Source organism: Triturus cristatus, chromosome 12, assembly GCF_964204655.1.
Source record: "Triturus cristatus chromosome 12, aTriCri1.1, whole genome shotgun sequence".
In the NCBI taxonomy this organism is placed as follows: domain Eukaryota; kingdom Metazoa; phylum Chordata; class Amphibia; order Caudata; family Salamandridae; genus Triturus; species Triturus cristatus.
In genome coordinates, this window is record NC_140595.1 from 168920976 (window position 1) to 168943637 (window position 22662).

Genomic DNA, 22662 nt, shown 5'->3' on the forward strand with positions numbered 1-22662 from the left:
TCCATTTCTGGAATTTGTCTATTCCCTCCTCAGAAGTATTCAGAGCACTGGTGTGTTATTTGATCACCAAGACGGGTAGATCCATTATGCAACAATTGAAAGAGAGCTATGTTTCAGATGCAGCTGACTTTTCCATTTAAGGTTTCTTCAGCTGTTGCCTATCTTTCGGAGACTTCTTGGTCTAATAGTGTACTGTACATTTTTGATACCTCAAGCCTCTCCCCCGAGATGGGCTGACATCAGTAGACACCTCAGTCCTACAAAACTAATGGTGGGAATCACTCACAAAATGAATTGTGATATTGGATTGCCAGAGCATTAATCCAGTGTGTAGTGTTTGAGTAGGAATCTCTGGGCATGAGAAACCATCTATTGTAATTATGCTGCCATGACGTGTGATATCTGCCTCTTTTTATTAGGCCAACTTGTTGATGTGGAACCAGTGGTCCCTGGACTAGAGTAGACCCCATATCAATAGTTTGCATGGAATGAAAAACTTTTGTTGCTCTTTTGCCACATCTTACAGGGACAGGTGTTTGCCAATCATCGTTTAGCAAATTCTCCCACATCCTTGCCTTTTGCAGTTTTCCTCAGACTTTAGCTGGCAAGTAAAGAGGCAGTTAGTGGCATTGGGGCATTGACGCCTTCCACCACTTTCCGTAAGCTTTGTTCAACCCAAAGGAGAAGACAGCTGAGGTGGTGGGTCATTTTCGGCCATTCCACCAGCTCATTCCGGCCTCATGACACCTGTAGGAGTGTCTGATCAGCATTCTCTGAAGCACCAGCTTCAAAACCTAAATGGTATCCGTTTCAGGACAGATGAGTGCATAGCAAGGTTTAATTTCTGGTATTGTTGCGAATGGCTTCTGAATAGCAATACTCCAAAATTAATTCCTATCTAATGTTTGCTCCTCTGGATACATTCTTCCTTTGATAGGTTGCTCTTTGCCCATTGCTCTTCCCCTGAGGAAAGGTTTGTGCACAGATTTGTTTATCCTTCCTTCTAGTTTTCCATTCTTTGGTCTTTGAGGGGCTGTAAAATTGTCAGACGTTATGAGGGCAGGAGTGACTCTAATTAATTCAACAGGACATCTCTTCTATCCCTGGGTGTTGTAGTTTGAGCCTTTCTTACAGTCCTTGGTGTCTATGTAAAGCTTTCCTGTCCAAGTTTAGGTCTGGGGCTTTTTCTTAAGTTGAGGAATTGAACGAGTGAAAAGATGTTTAAATTGGTAAGCCATGAACAAAGGTAGGTAACTTGTTTTCCTACATCATAGGTAACCTGGAAAAAATTATGAAGATTCTTGCCTTGGTTCATATTTCAAAAGGGAAACAAATGGTTTACTGTGAAGTAGAGATAAAATAAAGCATTTTGAGTCAGGAGAAACTCTTAAACGGTTTTGAATGCAAATGATGGCATCAAGCTTTGACTATTCTGGGCAAGCGCAAAGCGGAACTATTCTTCCAGATGAATATATTTCCCACTCTTTCATTTAATTATCTCATGTGATGCTAACCTGTGCATCAAATCTTTTCCTCCTCCGAAAGAATTTGTGGCGATAGATTCCTATATCATGTAATTAAGGCCTTGCAGTTAATACCCTATGGTTGGTATCAGAGTTCTTCACAGTTACAAATTCTTTTCTGCTGTCTAGGAATGTGGGGATTTCATGACCGAGACCTTGTGCTTCGTAAATCCCTTTATACTCTAATGGAGAAAGGAGTGGAAAAGGAGGCCCTGAGGCGCAGGTGGAGGTGGCAGCAGACTCAACAGAACAAAGAGGTACCTGAGCACACACAGGCATTCAGCTGCTTTTAATGTGTTTTTCTTTTATTATGTTTCCTTTTTGTCATCACTGATGCATTAAAACAAGTAGTTTCTTTTGCACAGATTGCGGAAATGTACTAAAGAGATTAAATTAATGCATTATAATCTAGAGATGAATATTTTATAATGAAAGTCTGGAGTGACTAGTTAAGGTGAATTGCTGTTATTCAATATCCAGTGTCCAGTGGCTTACTTATATTGCTTGCTCGCCAGTCCCCATACCTGCAGGTCAAAATGTTCTGCATTTGTCAACTATTTCCGGGTTCCAGGAACAACCCACTACCATTGCAGCCTGGCTGTTTTGATATACCTCTTGTCTTGTCCCAATGGTTTTATCTTCCCACAGCATGTGCCAGTGTGTGCTCTTCCCAATCCAATTTCACTGTAACAGTTTCCTGCAATGCATAGATTGGGGTTTCTTGTCCTCACCCAATCTGTATTATCATGATACATTGGAGATGAAAGCCCCTTTTTCCAACTCCAGCACAGTGAAGTATTACCTTCTGTGTATCTTATGTAAATATTTACCACTGTAGTCAATCCTCCGTTGCCTAGTGAACTCTCCGACGACCTGCATGAAAGAGAACTGTCAAAGTCAGTGAGAACATACTCAAATGACCTGGTATTTTGTGGAACCCAATAAAAGGATTCATCCAAATCTCCGCTGGGGGATAAAGTTACAGCTTATTCTGTACTCTGACTGGGGACCACTAGTTTCTTGTTTCATTGGGAGAAATGTTCTTCCTTGGCTACTGTCTCTCTCACTCCTGATAATAGTGAGTGCACGCAAGCATTCTTAATTTAAGAACCACTTTTATGTAGGGCTCAAACACACCTTCAAGTAATCCTGCATGGCTAGGTTGTGCTAAAATAGCATAGTTGCTGTAGAGTTGTTCCTGTACTAAGATCACTTTATCCATGTAGGCTTAACATTGAATCTTTATAGCCTATCGCTCTAACCCATTTCCCTACCAAGATCATCCATGCTTATCTCACCTGCAATGTATTATTGGTATCAAAGGCTCTTGGAAGTAGCTACAGGTCAAAACCTCTTAGTGTGTTACTAAAAACTTAAACATATGAATACATATTTATGTGCAAATCTTCAGCTGTCAAAGACTTCAATTTCTTTGTGGTCTCTTTGGAAGCTACATTTTTTTCCTCAAATGTGGGCAATAAAACCATAAAGTAAGTGTATCAAGGAGAGTGAGGGAAGATGAAGTCATTGTGCTTTTGTGCATAGTAGGTTGTAATTATATGACCTGGCTAAAAGTATTTTGATAGCTGCCTTATTATCACAGGAGTTTAAGGTAACCACATATTCACCCCGTGCTTAATGACTGGCTTCTCCGGGGATTTGGCTGAGAAATGGCTGGTGTACTCCAGCAGGTCAGGAAACCTAGTCTAGTGAAAAGTTTATAATAGGAATTGAGTTATTCATATATTCACACCGTGCTTCTGCCTCAACAGAGAAGTCATTTTTTGAGAGACAATGTGTGGTTATTCACATTTACTGTTCTCCAAGTACATCATCGTAACGGCAAAATGGTCTTTGTATGGTCCTGTATTTAGTTGTTTTTCCCGAAATGTAGTTAACAGTGTTCCTTTAAATAAACTAGCACAGACAAGTAAACAACAGTGTAGGAAGGTCTGTGGGAGGAGCTGTACTATTCAGTGAAGGATTGTGTAGGTTTCAGCACTTTAATGACTTGTTTGTGTTCTCGTTTTTGTGCTGCTTGGGTTTGCGTAGGAGGAGGCAAATGTCTGTTTTTGTGTTTAATTCGAAAAGGGAAGTATTTGCTTTCTTTTATTTAAAAAAATGAAATAAAATAGCATTTTGTAACATTTACATCAGAACCACCTCTTATAAAATCACAAAAAACTCACAAATTTGCCTCCTCTTCAGTAATGCTATGCGCAGATCAACTGTTACCTTGTGGTAGAACTAGAGACAGTGATATATTTAAATTGAGTGCTTTCGTGTGTTTGACACTGCTGGCTCCTTTCTTATTTAGCAGTATATGTACGTCTCCCATTGCTTTATTTTCTTTTATCAACCAGCGGGACAGTCGGGCTATTTATCAGTAACATTTGATGGCTTTTTCGGGTTTTAGATATTTACTTTGTGTTTTCACCTTTACTTTGCTTTTACATGTATAGAATCTTGTCTGCGACCTCCTTTGCACCAATAGTCTATGCCTGTATTCCCTAGATTCAGGCTTTGTATGGCCTTCGCTAGATAGGTAAAGATTGATGATAATATTTTGATGGTGGTTGCCTGCACAATAAACCACAGTGAGATTGTTAGAAATGGGATTTCTGGTTGGCTAAGGCTTGTGCAAAGCCAGGCAGAAAACACCACTCTAGTCAGGGAAAGGGAGTGTTACATGCTGAAGATAACCCCTGCTCACCCCCTTGGTAGCTTGGCACAAGCAGTCTGGCTTATCCCAGAGGCAATGTGTAAAGCGTTTGTGCAAAACACACAGCAGCAACACACTAGGCACACCACAAAAGGAACTCCACACAAGGTTGTATATAAAAATAGCCTTTGTATTATCCAAAACACATTAGAATAGTAATCACACAATATACACTGTGCCAACTGGCACTAGGCAACATTTACAGGGGATTATATACAAATGTGGGCCACTTGGACCACTGTCAGAACCATCACAAAGTGAACATAGTAAATGTAGAACTTATAATAAACGTAGAACACAACCAGTAATTACTGGCAAACACTGTACTCAGCATTATCCTGCAACATAAACCATATTATGCACAGTATCACATCAGGAGCAAAATACATTATACGCCAACCTCATAAGCCTAAACATATTAGACCCTAACCTCCTGAGCATAAACCACAATATGCAAAACCTCATAACATAAACCACATTAGAGGCATAAATCACGGTGCATAAAATACAGTACATGAATCACATTTCCTGCGCACCACATAAATCACATTAGGGCCTGGCGCCCTATCAACCTAACAGTCCCCCTGGCCAACTGGCCTCCTCAGAGGGCTCAAATGCCCTATGTCCAAAAGTGTCAGGGCGGCTGCCAATGCAGCATAATTCGCAGGTGCGCTGGGGCAGAGGAGTGCATCTCACTCCTGTTCTCATCCAAAAATGCCCCCAAAGAACTAATAGCCTAAACGTTGCAGCTGACGCTAATTGCCGAGCAGCTGTGAAGCAAAACATGGGCCTGGGTACTCACTGTGCCCTTGGACAAATATGCCAAAAGCGTTGCAGCTGCCAGCGCTGGTGCGGCGCAGCTGTGAATAAGCCAAGTGAAGGGGGCCTGGCACATCTATGCCTCTTCAGCCCCACTGGGCCTCTCTAAACCAAATTGCCCCATCGATGCAGCAGCCCTCTAGCAAGCGGGGCAGCTGTTGAAAATGGCCAACCTAGGGAGAGCACAGGCCCCTCTGGGCCCTCAAACAACAATATGCCCCCTCGTTGGAGCGGCCCACATCGGCGGGTCCGCTCATGGAATCCCAACATGACTGCCCGGGTGCTTCGAGCACCAATAACACAAAGAAAGAGAAAACGGCCTCAGCCCCACTCACCGGGGCTTGGATCAGACTTCGTCTCCTCTCCGGACCGGCTCTCGTACTCCTGAGGAGCCCGCGAGGCTCCACCTGCACTTCACCTTCACCCGGTCCCTCTAAGGGGACCCGGGACTTGGCAGGGGAGCCCGGGAGGCTCCAGACGGCTTTTCCGGCGCTTCCGTGGACTCTGCCCCCACTCACTGGGGACAACTCTGCGGTTTGCCAGTGCGGAGTAGGCTCCCGCCTGGCCTCCTCTTCGATGTCAGCCACACGCAGGGCTCTCTCTTTCTCCCAAGAGCCCCGCTCCCGCACAGGACACTGCTTCCGCTCTCTGGCCCCACCCAGAGTCAGGCAACTTTTCCTGTCTTCCTGGTCGCGCCAGGTCACGCCGTTGATTTCCCCCTTTTTTAGCGCCATAGTGCGGGGTGGGCACCCACCTCACCAACACACATCTAAGCGGGGTGGGCACCCGCCAACCATAAAAAAACGCGGGGTGGGCACCTGCTAGCAAATAAAATCCCAAAGAGGGGTGGGCACCCGCTATAACAAAGACAATTGCGGCATAAGTGCGGGATGGGCTCCCGTTCCGTCCCCAGGCACGGGGAAACCCCTCACGCCGGGGTTCCCTCCAGAAAACTTCCCGCAGCACAGCACTGCAGCTGCAGGAAAACAGGCTCCTCTCTCCTGGGAGCAGAAGAAAAGCGCTCACGAGGCGCTAGGATCCACCGCTCCAGCATAAAAAGTACTTAGGGATCAAGGGGGCATCGCGGGGCCCAGGGAGGCCAGCACACAGGGCCCTCCAGCAGGGAGGCAAACCCCCATGGCGGTTCCTCCTGGGCACCAGCAAGCCCCCCCTAAGGACCAAGAACAGCACAGCACAGAACAGACCAGACTCATGGGGTCACAGCCCCTACATTTATACCACTTCCCTCCTTTGTCTGCAGTGTAGGGTTTGGGGAAACCAGATGCAACTGGTTCAGGGGGGATTTGGAGCACTTTGTTTTCCAAGCTCCTCTTCCCCTTTGTCAGGTGGGGGCTAGGTGATCAGACACACCACAGGGGGCGGAGCCAGCATTGTACAGGCTGGGCACAGTCCTATTCAGTCAGGGGATTACTCCTCCCACTACTCCCAACGCAGATGTCCCAACCAGCCTAGTGCTGACTCACCCTGCCCCTCCTGGAGCCACACACATCTCTCAGCCCCTGTCACTCAAAAGCCAGACATGCAATTCACATCAGTCAGGCAGACACATAGCACACAGAAATGCCAACTTGTAAAAGTGGCATTTATCAAATAGTCATAATAAATCCACTCACACTATTGCGCAGCATTTATTCTTACAATTTCATAGATACTAAACTCGACCACGCTGCTCCTCTCAGGAATTACCACTGAGACACTGATCAGGGAATCCCCAATGCATTCCTATGGGAGGGCAGGCCATCCTTACCAAATGTAACACGGAGAGCGCACGCACTTTACACTGGACAGCAGTGCTAAAGTTTCCAGAGGCCTAAAACCACCACACCAGGTCACAGAAAAGGCAAAAAGTTTAGGGATGAACCTGCCAAAAGGGCCAAGTCCAACAGATATCATGCAGAAAACGGATATCTGCTGCTTCTTGCAAACGTAGATTAAGCTTCAGCAAAGTCCAACAAAAGTTTGGACAGTCTAGAAATAAACAAAGTAGTAAACTCAAGTGAAGATCTGTCCGGTCAGGCTTTCTTCAGTAGCAGTCCTTAATACCAATATCTTTGTCTGTCTAAACATACGATTTGCCTCATTTGCTCACCAGTTTGGAAAGCTCAAGGAAGAGGGTCTGACAAAGGTCTACTATTGCTAAAGTACTAGTATTACTATCAGGCTCTGCCTTAGCCACTACTCGTGTAAATGTAGTCCTTCTGCCTATTTTTCCTATGTTTTGGTACGTGGTTGAATGAGTCCCAACCCTTCTTTCAGGGTACCATGTTTCTCCTACAGAAGAGAATTCATGGTGGTATCCTTAATTACATTTTTTTAAATTTCTGGTGTAGCGCTGCAACACCATTTTCAATCAAACATATGCCACCTTTACTCCAGTATGTTTCTCTGGTTTTAACACATATCCTGTATATTCTGTGTTTCAATGGCCTTCCCTACCTACATGTAGCTTTCCATCCAGTTGCGGAGTCTGACAATATCAGGTAATAGTTTTTCAGCACCCATAGTTCTATGTTCCCCCTCATTAACCCTACCTCTGCTTGCTTCTGTGGCGACACTCTAGCCACAGAACTGGTGAGTTCCCTCTCTTGACACATTCCAGTACCTTTTCAGTTTAAGTGAAAATAAATATATATTTCTGACGGATACATCTGCCTGTGGATTTCTCACCTTTTGAATTGTTCCTTGTGCAGCATTCCACTGAAACCTTTTTCATAGCTCTCCTACGTCTACGAGGACGTCACAGTGGCACGGCTTCACTCGCGACTCGCCTGACGTCGTCGGAGCCATAAGAAGACCTCGTCTGTGTGCTGACGTCAGTTCCCTTTTTTCCGTGCCATGGACGCGTAACGGTTTTTCTAGGTCTCTCCATTTCTTTGTAGTCTACTTTGCTGAAGTTGTCCTTAAACTGTTTGTGCACAATGGCTATTCAGAAGAAGCCTAGTTTTATACCCTGTAGGGAATGTGGGGGCCATATGTTGGTTACAGACCCCCACCAAGACTGCCTTTGGTTTTTGTCATCGGACCACGACGTTAAAGAATGTTCTTCGTGCTGTCGGATGAATCCAAAGGCACTTAAGGAGAGACAAGCAAAGTTGTTTATGGCCCGGGTGAAGAAGAAGAAAGGTTGGAAGAGAACCAAGTCCAGGTCGAAGTAGCCGACTCCACACACCCCGAGATCATCCAAAAAAGCACAAGAAAAAGAGGCAACATGGGTCCAAGCATTGCTCTTCGAAGGAGAAGTTGTCGGTGTCCCTGGTCCGGCGTCGTCGTAGAAAGGATGACGTCTCCGTTTCTCCTTCACTGTAGGTATCTCTTGTGCACTCTCCGGTGCTGAGGGAATCTCTGATGCGGAAGGACTCTCCGGCACAGGGGGACTCTCTGGCACCCAGGAAAGAGTCTTCTGTGCTCTCCAGCACCTCAACCAGAACCCGTACTACTACCTCTATCTCAGATCGGGCCATACCCATACCCACCTTTCCCAGCTCCAGGGGCGGATCTGTCACATTTTCTTAATACGATGTATGGCATGTTTGCCAGGACAGTTAACCCATCCGGCGCGCTGGCTGGCCCCATAGGACCACTTTCTTATAAATTGGACATACACCAGCCGTATGCCTTGGCACCATTCATGTCGTTCATGCCATTGACTCCGTCTTGGCCTGTCCCAACGCTGAGGTTGTCGACACCGATTTCATCTCAGGAGGAAAGGATGGACTTCTCACCGACATTGTTGGGCTCCCTTCCGGCGCCGTCTCGACTTCGGGCGATGCCGCTTCTGAAGGTCCTCCTTCGACGCTGGCTCTGAGGTCACCGGCGCCACATTTGGCACAACTTACTTCGAATATGTGATCGATGAGAGAGACTCAGAGGCTTCTGGAAGAGGAGGTATTCCAGAAGCAACAGGAGCAGGCTGAGGAGGGTGAGATAATAGACCCTATAGATGATTTTGCAGGGATGCAAGAAGCCAATGGGCTTGATACATCATCAGAGTGGGAGCTCTCCTCTCCAAAAGCTCTAACCCGATACCTGATACCATTCGGTCATAAGAAAGGCTGCTGACCTTTTGGACTTGCAGTTGCCAACGGCAGAGGTCAAATCTAATATTTTAACAGAGGTACTGCACTCTCCTTCTTCTGTGGTGGAGACTTTGCTTCCATTCAATGAGGCTTTGACAGATCCGATTTTGGAAGTGTGGCAGAAGCCAATGTCAGTATTTATATCGTTCCACCCTTCGCCTGAGGGCCTGGTCGTTCAAGCGTCTTGTTCCTCAAGATAATCCACTGATTTCTTCCCTTCCACTCTGGGGGATAGGGTCTCTAAGAAGTTGGAACAATACGCAAAAAGGTGTTTTTGTCGGCCAGCATGGCCTTCAAATCAAGTAATGCCATGTGCTTCCTGGAGCGTTATATCCATGCATTGATGGATTCTGCCAAGGAAGTAATACCTAAGTTGCCTGTGGATGTCCAGGGTCACTTTGCTGAGGTACTGTCGGACACGCAGGTGGCAGCCCGTCAGGTGATCCAGTGCCAGCCTTGATACGGCTGACTCTGTTGCCAGGGTAATGGGCTCTTTGGTGGCGACTGAGAGGAATGCCTGGTTGAGAGATTCTGTTTTTTCCCCCCATGTCCAGGACACGCTGTTGGATCTTACCTTTGACGGCTCAAGACTCTTTGGGACCAAGGCTGATTCAGCTTTACTGCTATTTAAGGATAGCAGAGATACTGCTAGATCCTTGAGCTTAGAATCCCAGACTAGGGGTTTTGGTTTCCGAAGATTTCGGGGCTTTGGGAAGGCGGCTCCTTTTCTAGGCAGTAGCAGCAGCAACAGAACCCTCAGTATAGTTCATACAGAGGGAAAGGAAGAGGTCATCTGCGTGGGGCTTCTCGCCAACAGGTCTCATCATCCTCCTCCTCCCCTGTCCCTACCACTGGCTCCACAGCAAAGCAGCTCTAGATCCCCCATGTTGGCGCATGTTGGTCCTGTGGGAGGTTGTGTGTCCCATTGTCTACAAAATTGTAAATCTGTTATATCAGATCTTTGGGTTTTGAATCTTGTAGAAAATGGGTACGCTCTTCCCTTCCAGGAGTTTCCCCCTCCTTACCCTCCTCGCCAGGGTTGGTGCTTGGATGACCATCTGTTGCGTCTGCAACAAGAGGTCCTGTCCCTGTTACAGAAAGGTGCAATAAAGGTTGTTCCGGAAAAGGAGGAAGATCAGGGATGCTACTTCTGGTATTTCCTATTCCCCAAAAAGGACAGTCGTTTGTGGCTGATCCTGGACCTCGGGGTCTTGAATTGTTTACCTTCAACAGGACAAGTTAAAGATGTTGACCCTACCTCAGGTTCTTCTGGAGCTGGAGCAGGAAGACTCGATCGTGTCGATCGATTTACAGGATGCGTATTTTCACATTCCCATCCTAAAGTTGCATCAGAAGTATCTACGTTTTACGGTGGGGACTCCGCATTATCAGTTTGCGGTCCTTCGGTTCGATCTTAGATCCGTGCCTCGGGTCTTCACAAAGGTGATCGCAGTGGTGGCAGCGCATCTCAGAAGGTCAGGGATTCCTGTTTTCCCTATATGGACGACTGGCTGTTCAAGGCAAGGTCACCAGAGATGGTGCTTCATCATCTGCAGGTAACAACTCGACTGTTGTTCGAATTGGGTTTTTCGATAAATGTACCCATATCTCACCTGGTGCCCTCAGCGCAACCTGTTCATAGGGGCAATTCTGGATACTTCTGTGAGTAGTGTCTTCCCGCCTCCTCAGACGATTCTGGACATGCAGGCTATGATTCCACTGTTTCAAAATGGAGTGGTTGTTTCAGTCCTGAAGCTTCTGCATACTGTTGGTCAACCATGCACGCATGCAAATGAGGACACTACAATGGTGCCTCTGCAGACAGTGGGATCAACACAATAGAGATCTCAGGGAGGTGGTCAGAATCTCCAGAGACACTGCAGCGGAGCTGTCTTGATGGAGTGTTCCGGCCAACCTGTCTCAAGGGAAGCCTTTTCATCTTCCGTCTCCGGTGGCCACAGTGATAACGGATGCCTCCACTCTAGGGTAGGGAGCGCGTTTGGGGAATCTGGAGATTAAGGGCCTTTGGTCTCCAGAGGAAAGATTGCTTCACATCAATCTTCTGGAACTGCGGGCGATACGTTTGGCACTCAAGGCCTTTCTTCCCTCCCTTCGCAGTCCGTCGTTTCAGGTCCTAACGGACCACACTACCGCGATGTAGTACATCAACAAAGAGGGAGGTGTAGGGTCATATAGTCTCTGCATAGAGGCTCTGCGGCTCTGGTCATGGGCTCAGGACCACCAGATTTGTGTAATTGCAAATCATCTGGCTGGGGTGCTGAATGTGCGTGCGGACAGGCTCAGTCAGCAGTACTCGGCTGATCACAAGTGGCGTCCTAACCCGGAGGTGGTTTACCATATTTTCAGGATGTGGGGGTTTCCTCGGGTGGACCTGTTTGCCTCTCACAAGAACTCTCACTGCCTGTCGTTCTGCAGTCTCTAGTATCTGATGAGGAAAGCGTTGGGGGACATGTTTCAACTAGATTGGAGCTTTCACCTTCTTTACGTGTTTCCTCCCATACCCTTGATTCCTCCGGTTCTGAAGAAGATTCACCAAGACCAGGCCCAATTCATATTGACTGCCCCGGATTGCCAAGAAGGCTGTGGTACACAGACCTTCTTCACCTCTCATCGCACCCTCTGCTCCGTCTCCCTCTCAGGGCAGACCTCCTATCGCAATCGTAGGGGCAGGTTCTATAACCCCACCTCTAGAGCCTGCACCTTCATGCCTTGAGATTGAATGGGGCAACCTGAGTTCTTTCTCTCTCTCACCGGATGTGATGGATGTTATATTATCGGCCAGAAGACACTCCCCCAAATCTGTCTATTCCTGTAGATGGGCCAGATTTGTTAAGTGATCTGGAGAGAGTTCAGTTGATTCTTTGAAGCCCCATTTGTCTGCTATTCTTAGTTTTTCTCTTTCCCTGGACCAGCAAGGTTGTGCTGTAGCGACTGTTAATGGCTACTTGTTGGCTTGATCAGCCTTCCTTTGTTTGCCAGACCAACCATTGTTGTTTGTCTTCCATAGTCATGAGGTTCATTAAGGGTCTCACTAATAGATTTCATCCCACTCCTTTTATTATATCTCAGTGGGATTTAAATTTGGTTCTTTCTTTCCTGATGGGGTCTCCCTTCAAGCCTCTTCATAGTTGTCCGTTGAGGCTTCTTGCAGTCAAAATCATTTTTCTTATTGCTATTACCTCTGCCAGGAGGGTAAGTAAGCTTCAGGCTCTTAGTTCTAAGCCTCCTTTTCACACTATGCATGCAGATAAGATTGTTCTCAAGACCAGAGCTGCTTTCCTGCCTAAGGTGGTTACTCCATTTCATCTAGGGCAGTCTATCACCTTACCTACTTTCTATCCTCCCCCTCACCCTCTCAAGGAGGAGAAAGACTTCACCGCCTGGACCCTAAGAGGTTGGTCCGTTTCTAACTGGACAGAACCAAGGACTCCAGGCTGGATGACCTGCTCTTTATTGGTTACGTGGGAAGAATGAAGGGCAAAGCTGTCCACAAGTGAACACATTTCAGGTGGATCCGCTTGTGCATCAAGATCTGCTACGCCTTGGCCAAGAAGGAGCTGCCGAAGGTATTAGAGGTCATTCCACTACAGCTAAGTCTTCTTGTTCGGCTTTGGCTAGAGGTGTCCCTGTTGTAGAGATCTGTAAGTTGGTGACTTGGGCCTCCCTCCACACTTTTGCGAAGCATTATTGCTTGGTTCAGAGGTGAGGAGCGACGCTCACTTTGCACGTTCTGTGCTGCAGGAAATTTTGGCATAAGTAAGTGGACACCCTCTTTCGGGAGCGGGACTACTTTGGGATTCAATTCAAAAGGTGAGGAATCCACAGGCAGATGTATCCATCAGAAGAACAAGTTGCTTACCTTCGTTAACGCTTTTTCTGGTGGATACAGTATCTGTCTGTGGATTCCTCACTGACCCACCTGCCTCCCCGTTGTCTACCTACTTATAACGAAAATATTTCTGGCATGTAATTTGTATTTCGCTGTTATTCAAAATGATGTATTGTTTGCCATTAGGAAATGTCTTTAATTTAGAATTTCCATGTTCTATTCTCATTAAGTTGTATACTGAGTATACTTAAGGAAATGTTGTATACTGTGTATGCTTGTGAATGTTGTTGGTTCGCCTCGAAGGCACGGAGAAAATGGGTGGAAGTGATGTCGGCACGCCAACGAGTTCTTCTTATGGCTCCAATGACGCCACGCAGTCGCGAGCGGAGCCGTGCCATTGTGTCGTCCTCGTCGACATGGGAGAGCTATGAAAAAAAGTTGCTATGGAATGCTGCGCAAGGAGTAATTCAAAAGGTGAGGAATCCACAGGCAGATAATGTATCCACCAAAAAAAGCGCTACCGAAGGTAAGTAACTTGTTCATTTGGTTTTTCGTATTGAAGGGGCTCTTAGATGCCATTGCTGAGAAGCCAAGGCTTTACCATCCCATTAACCAGAGGGTTGGTACTGGTGATGGATGGGAATATGAATCATGCTTCATCTCATTGTTTCTGATAATCCTGACATAACTGCTTCTACCTATTGGGAAGGTTATCTCTTCCACTCAAATACATTGTTTGCCCATGCTACTGCCATTAAGCTATTTCTTCCAACCAGCCCAAGAGCAACTAAATACCCAGAGTTCATCTGGAAACACAAGTAACGCAAAGAGGTGTGAAATGCCAGGTTTTCACAATACTTTGACTGCCAAATTTTAACACATTCAGAACTAATGGAATCAAAGATAGTAGATTACAACAAAAACAAACTTTGCATGTAATTTGAGCCTTTCTGCTTAATTTTTCTTGCAGTTGGTTGTACTATCTGTACACTTTGGGCTTTCTGTGTTAGTCCCAGCACAATAGTGTCCATACATCTCCTCATGCATACAACTCTACGACTGAGCCTAGTTTTGTTCAGAGAACAGAGTTTTCAAAAGGTCAGCTAGTCTCTCAGAACACCAGTGCTTGAGAGTAGGCACCTTTGTTGCAAAAGAAAGCAAGAGGCCTTATTTTTGCGCCTGCAGCTAGAATTGCAGTTGCAATAGAGGTGACAGTAGGGACACTCATTTTAAAACGAACTACCATCTTCTGTCTGCACTTGCATTGAGTAGAACTCCGATATGGAGGCCCCCCTCTTTCAAGAGTTATCACATTCTATCAGGATATTGTGTTTGACACAAATAGGTTTTGATTGTGGATAAAAGTTATGTTTATTTTGTCTCCTCACTTTTTATGGCTACCATACCCTACATTTCTGCTTTTATGCCATGAAATGGTGAGAACTCTAGATGCACCATCCTGACAGTGGGACAAAAGGTAGAGAAGATTTTAGCTCTGTGCAGGTGAACTTTGAATTTTAATTGTGACTTTTCAGATGTGACTGGTGAGTCAATTCCAGTAAGCAGGTTATTCTTGTGAACATCAGAAGATGAGCATGAATAGTGGAAACATCTTTTCTTGCCCGTCCAAAGTCTTCTTACCACCTCCTGACTGGAATGGGGTGCTTGTCTTTAAGTGGGACCCAATGGCATTACTTATCAGACTGATTATTTAAGTTTAGAAAACTACTATGGAGCACAAGATAATTTTTCCATGGCTCACTTTCAGTTTGTGGTGAATGTGGTGACAGACAGGCTACAGGGAGTTTAGCCGATGGCACAAATATATTCTGCGTCATCCATCTGCCAGCATGTTTTTTATCACTCCTGTCCATATTCTTGATCTTAACTTTCTTTCACAAAACACAAACAGCTGAATCATTTCTTGTTGTCTAGGCCAGTAGCCTCTATCTCTGGGAGCAAAATGAACAATTTGACTGTCCGACTTGACTTGAAATAGGAGCTTGGCTGTCAAATTTGTGTACACTTGCCTCCTTGTATTGATATAATTGTTTCTGCTTATCTGTATGTATCCACATTTGAGTAGTTCTATAAAAAATATATTCTTTTTCTAATGTTTGACTCCCATCTTTCATCATAAATGTATTAATGGCTTGATTTTTTTCTCTGTCTGCAGCCAAATCTTTGTTGTTATATTCTTTTCTTATTCTATTTTCTTGTTTTGCTGTAGTCTGGGTTAGTGTACACGGAAGAGGAATGGGAGAAGGAGTGGAATGAGCTAATCAAACTGGCATCTAGTGAACCTCGGATGCATTATGGTGTAAACGGCGGCAACTGCACAGGGTGAGTGAGATAATGAAGTCTTTGGGGTGGTATTTCTTTAAGGGGGTGGGTGAGAGATGGTGGTGGCGGCTCATGTTTATTTTGTCAGAAAGACCTCTTGCGATCCTTCAAATCCTAGTTTGAGTCTCAGTGAATGAATTAAATGTTATACCAGTCAGGTGCATTCCTAGGTTTGTCATTCTAATATGATTAACTATTTCATGTAATGAAATCACAGTGCTGATCTGTTTAAGAGCCTCTTTACCTCATGAAGCCAATTAAATGGTAGCACTAAATCATTTTCTAGCATAATTGTGATTTGTCATATGTTTAGAACATGAGGTGCTGCACGACTGGATAGCATTCTGAGAATACATTTACTGGCACATGCATCAACAATGCCATTTGCGATTACTTAATAGCGAAAAATAAGGATTCGCTAATAAGGAATAGCAAAAGGCTATGCATGTAGAAATCGCTTACAAAATAGCGATTTCTAAACATTCCCTAATTGCTACTCGCAAATTGCGAGTCGCAATTAAGGAATACCTCCCCATTGATTCCTATGGGCCTAGAGGCCCATAGGAATGAATGGGAGGACTTTCTCAATTTGCTAATCTCAATTAGAGAATCACAAATTGCTCATGCTATTTCAAGGGTGCCAGGGCGTCAAAAAGACACCCTGTTGCACCCCTGAAATCTGCATATGAATACATCTTGCACACACACATGCCCCAAGGGCATGTGTGTGTGTAAAATGGAACTTCATGGTAATTTGCTCCCCCTATTAGCGAAATCGCTAATTTTAAACTTTCATGCATTGCATTTAAGGAATCTCAATTTGGGATTGCTTAAATGCAATCGCAATTTAAGGAATCGCTATTTAGAGATTCCTTAAATAGCGATTTTTGCATTTGGGATGATGCATCCCAAATGCAAAAATACCGGTCGCAAAGGGGCAGATTCTGCTAATCTGCCCGTTTACGAGCAGTTTTCTCTTTCATGCATGTGGCCCTTAGTTCTTAGTGTAGCCCAAAAATAATTTGAGTATTTTATTTCCCATTTTCCTCATCCATTGTTCAAAGCATCCTGGAGCAGTTTCTCTCAAATACGGAAATGTACAGAAGCTTACTTCCTTGACCATTTCTCTTGGGGAGAAAAGTATTCTGAAACAATATATTTTTTACATTTTCTCGTTTGAAGCATTGTCATACTTTCCTGCTTAGCTAGCCATAAAGACTACATTGCCCTACTTCATTCTTTAAGACCCGAAATATAGAAAAATGCTCTATTTAGGAGGATGAAGGTAGACGGCACTCCAGTGCTACGGTGTCATGAGGGATTTTGAGGTGGCACTCTGCATTGGGTTGGATGTCATTACATAAGTACAGCAAACATTACTGAATTGTCTCTTGGTGTGAAGAATGTGTGGTGTGTTATGCAATACTGTGATGTAACTTAAAATGTATCCAACGGTGGGGAGGGCATGGCTTGAGTGGCAAGATGCCAGTGGGTTCCTAATACCGCTCCCGGCTGGTGTCGATAATCATCCTGAAGCCTGCACTCCGCTGATGTGTGGCCCTTGCTGCGTTTCTTCTGGGAACACCTCACAACTGGCTGCTCAATTGGTAGGGTGCGGCACGGTGGTGGGAAATAACGTTCGCTCGACAGAGCCGTGGAGCGAGAAGAGAGCTAGGAGGCTGCAGTGGCCTCAGCCGTGGCAGGCCCAAGTGCTAGGATAATAAGGAGTGCCTCTCTTGCCCCCAGCCCGCTCGGAGAGGTTGCGAAGAGAGTTGTGCCACAGACACAACCCCGTTGGGGGGAGGGGGTATGTTTGAGCGCGATGAAGGCCGTAGAGACAGTGCTGTGTGGCGGTACAACATGCTAGCAGCAAAAGAGTAGGGCGCATGCACGTTTGCTCGTCCTTGGGCCTCTCGCCCTCTGGTGTGTTGAACTCTTCCGCTCTACCTCTCTGGATCCGCAGGACCCTGCTGGCGCTTACCTTTTTTGGGGCCCAAATACCACAGCTGCGAAGCCCTTTTAACCACCAGTTTACCCGCAGCAGTGACAACGTTGAGCGGTCTGTTACTGGTGCTCTGGCCACAGAGGAGAGGCAGGAGTGACCTCTGGGTGGCGGAAAAAGATTTGCCCGCACCCTTTTGGGGAGTTGCACTGGGATGCCGGTGCAGCCTCATTCTTGGGGTCAAGTGGACCCGGTGACAGCGCCACTGCAAACGGTTCGCAAACTACAAGTGGCAAGCTCCAAGACTGTGATGCGACTAGTGGGCGCTGAAGGGCACTCACATCGGAACAGTCTGAGACGCGAGGGCTTCCTGGAGGGAGCAAAGGTCGACAGTTCGACCAAAATTCCTTGCGTAGTGGCTTTGCAGTTCCTTACTGGAGGGTCGGTCCTCTCCCTGCATTATTGTAGAACACACACATCGGGCACTTGCCGCCTGACTGCCTCTTCATGGCACTCCGCTTCAGGTGGTTTGTTGCCAGATCTCAATTACTAGAATAGAGACTTACTTCTCTGTGTGGTTAGAATCAAAATCAAAAACTTCTGCGAGGCCTCAATAAACATAATCTTTCTGGATTACTCCAGTACTGTCCAGGAATATTGAAAGTCCTTTAATCAAGAAAAACAAACTCCGAGCCATTGACCTAAAATACATGCTCCTCTTCCCAGCCAGTTTGAAGATTATTTTTCAAGGTCAAGCAATATTCTTTGGTCACCCAGACAGAGCCCGGGAATAGCTGGAAGAGAGTCCCCCGGGCAAGAGCAGGGGTGGCACATGCTCAGATGAGAACAGTCCCTTTGGGAGGGATCCGTAACGGTGTCTACCAGACACGAACCCACGCAGACGTTGAAGACCAAGAGGTTCATATCGGAAAAGACTCACCTGGAAGCTCAGTGGTCCCCGTGCAACACCAGCAGTGCAGCACTCCACAGACTCCGACAAGAGCGGGGACCCTTGCTTCCCTGGCAGGGAAGGACTGTGTTGCAGTGGCGGAGTCCCACCAGGCATCAGACCAGGGCACAAATGATTGATTTTTAGGTGCTGCCCCACAGCTGCTAGTTCTTCTCTAAGGAAAGTTTGTTAATGTTTAAAGGGCGACAGATGCTCTCAGGGGTGGAAGTGCGGTGAGGGCAGAATGTTGGGGGTGTCTAGGGATTTCATTTCTGGCTACAAGTTTGGTTCCTATTATGTTGTTTATTTGTTTAAATGCAAGGCAGTCATGATTCTCCTTCCATATTCCACACTGGCCCCTGTCCTGCACAATATATCTAAAAGAAACACGTTAGATAGATTCCTCACCTTAGAATATCCCCAGGCGTCAGGCTGGATCTGGAAAGACTTTTGTAGCAATACCCCTTGCGCGTCGGTAGGCGTCGTCTGCGGCTCCGCGTCCGTCGTCGGCGTCGTGCGCCGGAATGACGCCGTCGGAGTTCTTAGACGCCGCCATCGCGCGCTGACATCAGTTCTTCTTTTTTCCGCGCCAGTAAGCGCCGATCCGGGAAGTGCTTACCCCTAATCATTTTTTGACTAACTTTTTTGACTTCTTTTGGTCTATCGACTCGACTCTGGTGCCGGTAGGATGCCTGGTTTCAAGGCCTGTGACGCCTGTCATCGCCTGATGTCGGTGACTGATCACCTTCGCCGGTGCCTGTATTGCCTGGGGCCCGACCAAGACGCGGAGTCGTGCCTTGATTGTTAGGCCTTGACGTCGAAAGCTAGGCGGGAGCGGTCCCGTAAGCTTCTCGAGCTTCGGCACTCGGCTCCGCGTCGCTCTCGGTCCCGGTCCAGGAGGAGGTCCAAGGACCGATCGCGGAGCCGCAGCCATCGTCATCGCTAGTCGGGGTCTTCGGGTAAGTCGAAGCACTCCAAGAAGTCCAAGAGACGACATCGCTCTTCGGACTCCCCTCGCTGGTCGCGTGACTCGGCTGAGGGTCAGGGTGGTCCCACCCCCATGGCTCCGTCGGAGCCGCAGGAGCCACGTCCGTCCCCATACCCGCCGGTCCCCAGGACTGACGCGACTCCGGCAGAGGTCAGTGCCTTCCTCTCGGCCATGAGGTGCCTGGCTCCGCCGTCGACGCCTGTAGGCGCGCCTTCGGGCCCCGCAGGTTCGACTTGGCGACCTCGCGTGCCGGCGGCTCCGGCCCCGGTGCCGTCGACGTCTCCGGCCCCGACGCCGCAGGTCCCCGAGGGATCCAGGCCTGGATCTCGGTCGGCGCCGGTCGACCTCACGACGCCTCCTCCGCCGGCGCCGACACCGGTTCCACCTCCGGTGCCGTCTCCGGACGATGCCGTTCCCCGGTTCAGCCCCTTTCCGGATCCGACGCCGTTACGGCGCCGTCCGGCGCCGCAACCGACGTCGATGGATGACCATTTCATCTACCGTCCGGCTCCGATCGTTCCTCCTGTTAATCAGGAATCGGATGACGGGGGCGACTGGGAGGGGGTCTGAGGACCCTATGGCCCTCCAGGGTCAACTTGCACAGGACTGGGCAGACGAACTGGGGGATGCCAGTGGTCTGGACACTTCGCCGGACATCTCTCCTCCGACTGTGGCCTCGGAGGAGGGTGCAGCTTTTTCAGTGGTGCTGCGCAAGGTGGCGGAAACCCTAGGGCTGGAGTTGCCTGCTGTGGCCGTGAGGACTAACGTCCTCACAGAGGTCCTTCAACCGACAGCAAGCTCCACTGAGCCTCTGCTGCAGTTTAATGAGGCCCTCATAGATGTTCTGCAGGGCACTTGGTCCAAGCCCTCCACAGTTCCTCCTGTGGACCGGAACGTTTGCCGGCGCCACTGCCCTGCTCCGGGCGACCCCAGTTTCCTCTCCCAACACCCCACCCCGAGAGTCTGGTTATCCAGGCCTCAACCTCCCAATCCTCCTTCCCGTCCGCTCCTCCGGATCGGGAATCCAAGAGGTTGGAACAGTTTGGCAAGAAACTGTTCTCGTCCCTGAGTTTGGGGCTGCGGTCTTTAAATACCGCTTGCCTTTTGGACCGTTATTCCCACTCTCTGTGGGATACGGTGGAGGACGTGCTGCCCTTGTGCCCGGTGGAGGCCCGGGCACGGCTCACTCAAGCACTTGCTGACGGTCGAGATGCAGCACGGCACGCCATACGGTGTGGACTTGACACCACGGTCTCGCTGGGTCGGGCGTCTCGCACCATGGTGGTGCTTCGGCGTCTCGCCTGGCTGAGGTCCACGTCATTTTCAGGGGATGTCCAGAGTTCCCTCATGGACATGCCCTTTGATGGCACTCGCCTTTTTGGTGAGAAGGCGGACAGTGCGCTGGCTCGGTTCAAGGACTCATAGGCCACGGCCAAGTCCTTGGATCTTTCGGCCCGCGGCCGCAAACTTCCGCCTTTCGTGGCCAAGGAAGGGGCACATCCTCACGTCCGCCCAGCCACTGGCCGCAGAACCAACCTGCACGCGGTCGCGGACGTGGATTCCGCCGAGGCGGTACTGGAGGTCAACGTGCCGGTCAGTCCACATCCACCCCTGCGCATCTGCCTCAAAGCCCTCCTAGTCCGAGCTTTCAGGCCCATTCAACGCCAGTGGGCGGCAGAGTTCGCCATCACCTGCTCCACTGGCGCTCCATCACGTCGGACAGGTGGGTGCTGCAAATCGTCCAAAAGGGGCTACCCCCTCCCCTTCGAGACGACCCCTCCAGCCATGCCACCGCTGAACCACCGTATGTTGGGGGATCATTTGCATCTTCTACGAGAGGAAGTTTCGGCCCTCTTGGCCAAAGAGGCCGTTGAGCGCGTTCCTGGTCCGGAAGTAGGTCGTGGTTGTTATTCCCACTACTTTCTGGTTCCCAAGAAGGGCAAAGGGGGCCTACGCCCGATCTTGGACCTCAGGAGCGTGAACTCCTTCCTCCGGAAGGACCGTTTTAAGATGCTCACTTTAGCTCAGGTTCTGGCTTCCCTAGACCCTGGAGACTGGATGGTAGCGTTGGACTTGCAGGATGCTTATTTCCACATCCCCGTCCTGACGGCCCACCGGCGTTACCTGCGGTTCACGGTGGGTCAGGAGCACTTTCAGTTCACCGTGCTCCCCTTCGGCCTCACCAGTGCCCCTCGGGTGTTCACGAAAGTGATGGCGGTGGTCGCAGCTCATCTGCGCCGATCAGGGGTTCCAGTCTTCCTCTATCTCGCCGACTGGCTGTTGAAGGCGGGCTCGCCCCAGCAAGTCGTCTCCCACCTCCAGACTACGGCCGACCTCCTGCACTCCCTGGGGTTCTCCATCAATGTGCCGAAGTCGCACCTGAGTCCCTCCCAAATGCTCCTTTTCATTGGGGCGGTTCTCGATTCGGCGCAGTTCCGGGTCTATCCGCCGGAACAGCGGGTCCGGGACATTCAGGCCCTGATTTCCATCTTCCGGCCTCTGTCCTGGGTTTTGGTCAGGTTGGTGCTGCGGCTTCTGGGGCTGATGGCCTCCTGCATCCTGTTGGTACCTCACGCCAGGTGGCGGATGCGGTCTCTGCGTGGGACCTGAAGTTTCAGTGGGCCCAGCATCGAGGCAACCTGTCCGACCATGTCTTGATCTCGGAGGGCACTGCGAACCAGGTGCAGTGGTGGCTCACGAATCGCGATTGGGTCAGCGGCAGATCCCTCTCCCTACCCCAACCGGAGCTTGTCATAGTGACGGATGCGTCCCTCCTGGGATGGGGGAGCCATATGGGAGAGGCGGAGATCAGAGGACTCTGGTCTCCGGCGGAGACTCGGCTCCATATCAACCTCTTGGAGCTGAGGGCGATCCGACTTGCACTAAAAGCCTTCCTTCCCTCTGTCCGGGGAAGTGTCGTGCAGGTGTTCACGGACAACACCACCGCCATGTGGTATTGCAACAAACAGGGTGGGGTGGGGTCATGGACCCTTTGTCAGGAGGCTCTGCGCCTCTGGACATGGCTGGAACATCAGGGCATCATCCTGGTGGTTCAACATCTGGCGGGCTCTCTGAACGCCAGAGCAGACGAACTCAGCCGCCGGTGCATGATGGATCACGACTGGCGTCTGAACTCGGACGTGGCGCAAGGTCTCTTTCTGCAGTGGGGAGATCTATTCGCCACCGAAGAGAACGCGCAATGTCATCAGTTCTGCGCGTTGGAATTTCCAAGGCGGCACTCGCTCGGAGACGCTTTTCGTCGCGAGTGGAGTTGCGGTCTGTTGTACGCCTTTCCGCCTATACCACTTCTGCCCAGAGTGCTGAAGAAATTCAGGCGCGACCGGGCCCAAGTCATCTTGGTGGCTCCGGATTGGGCACGAAGGTACTGGTATCCTGAGCTACTCAGTATGTCCATCGATCCCCCGATAC

The 22662-nt window shown here is 48.7% G+C and overlaps 1 protein-coding gene across 2 annotated transcripts in view; it reads left to right on the forward strand.

The window, feature by feature from the left end:
* Window positions 1-22662, forward strand: part of OTUD7B (OTU deubiquitinase 7B) — a 383776-nt gene that overhangs the window by 236476 nt on the left and 124638 nt on the right. For both annotated transcript variants that reach the window (XM_085639066.1, XM_085639065.1), the window contains 2 exons: window positions 1653-1780; window positions 15242-15354. In XM_085639066.1, the coding sequence (XP_085495192.1) occupies window positions 1653-1780; window positions 15242-15354 (241 nt within the window). The remainder of the gene's footprint in view (window positions 1-1652; window positions 1781-15241; window positions 15355-22662) is intronic.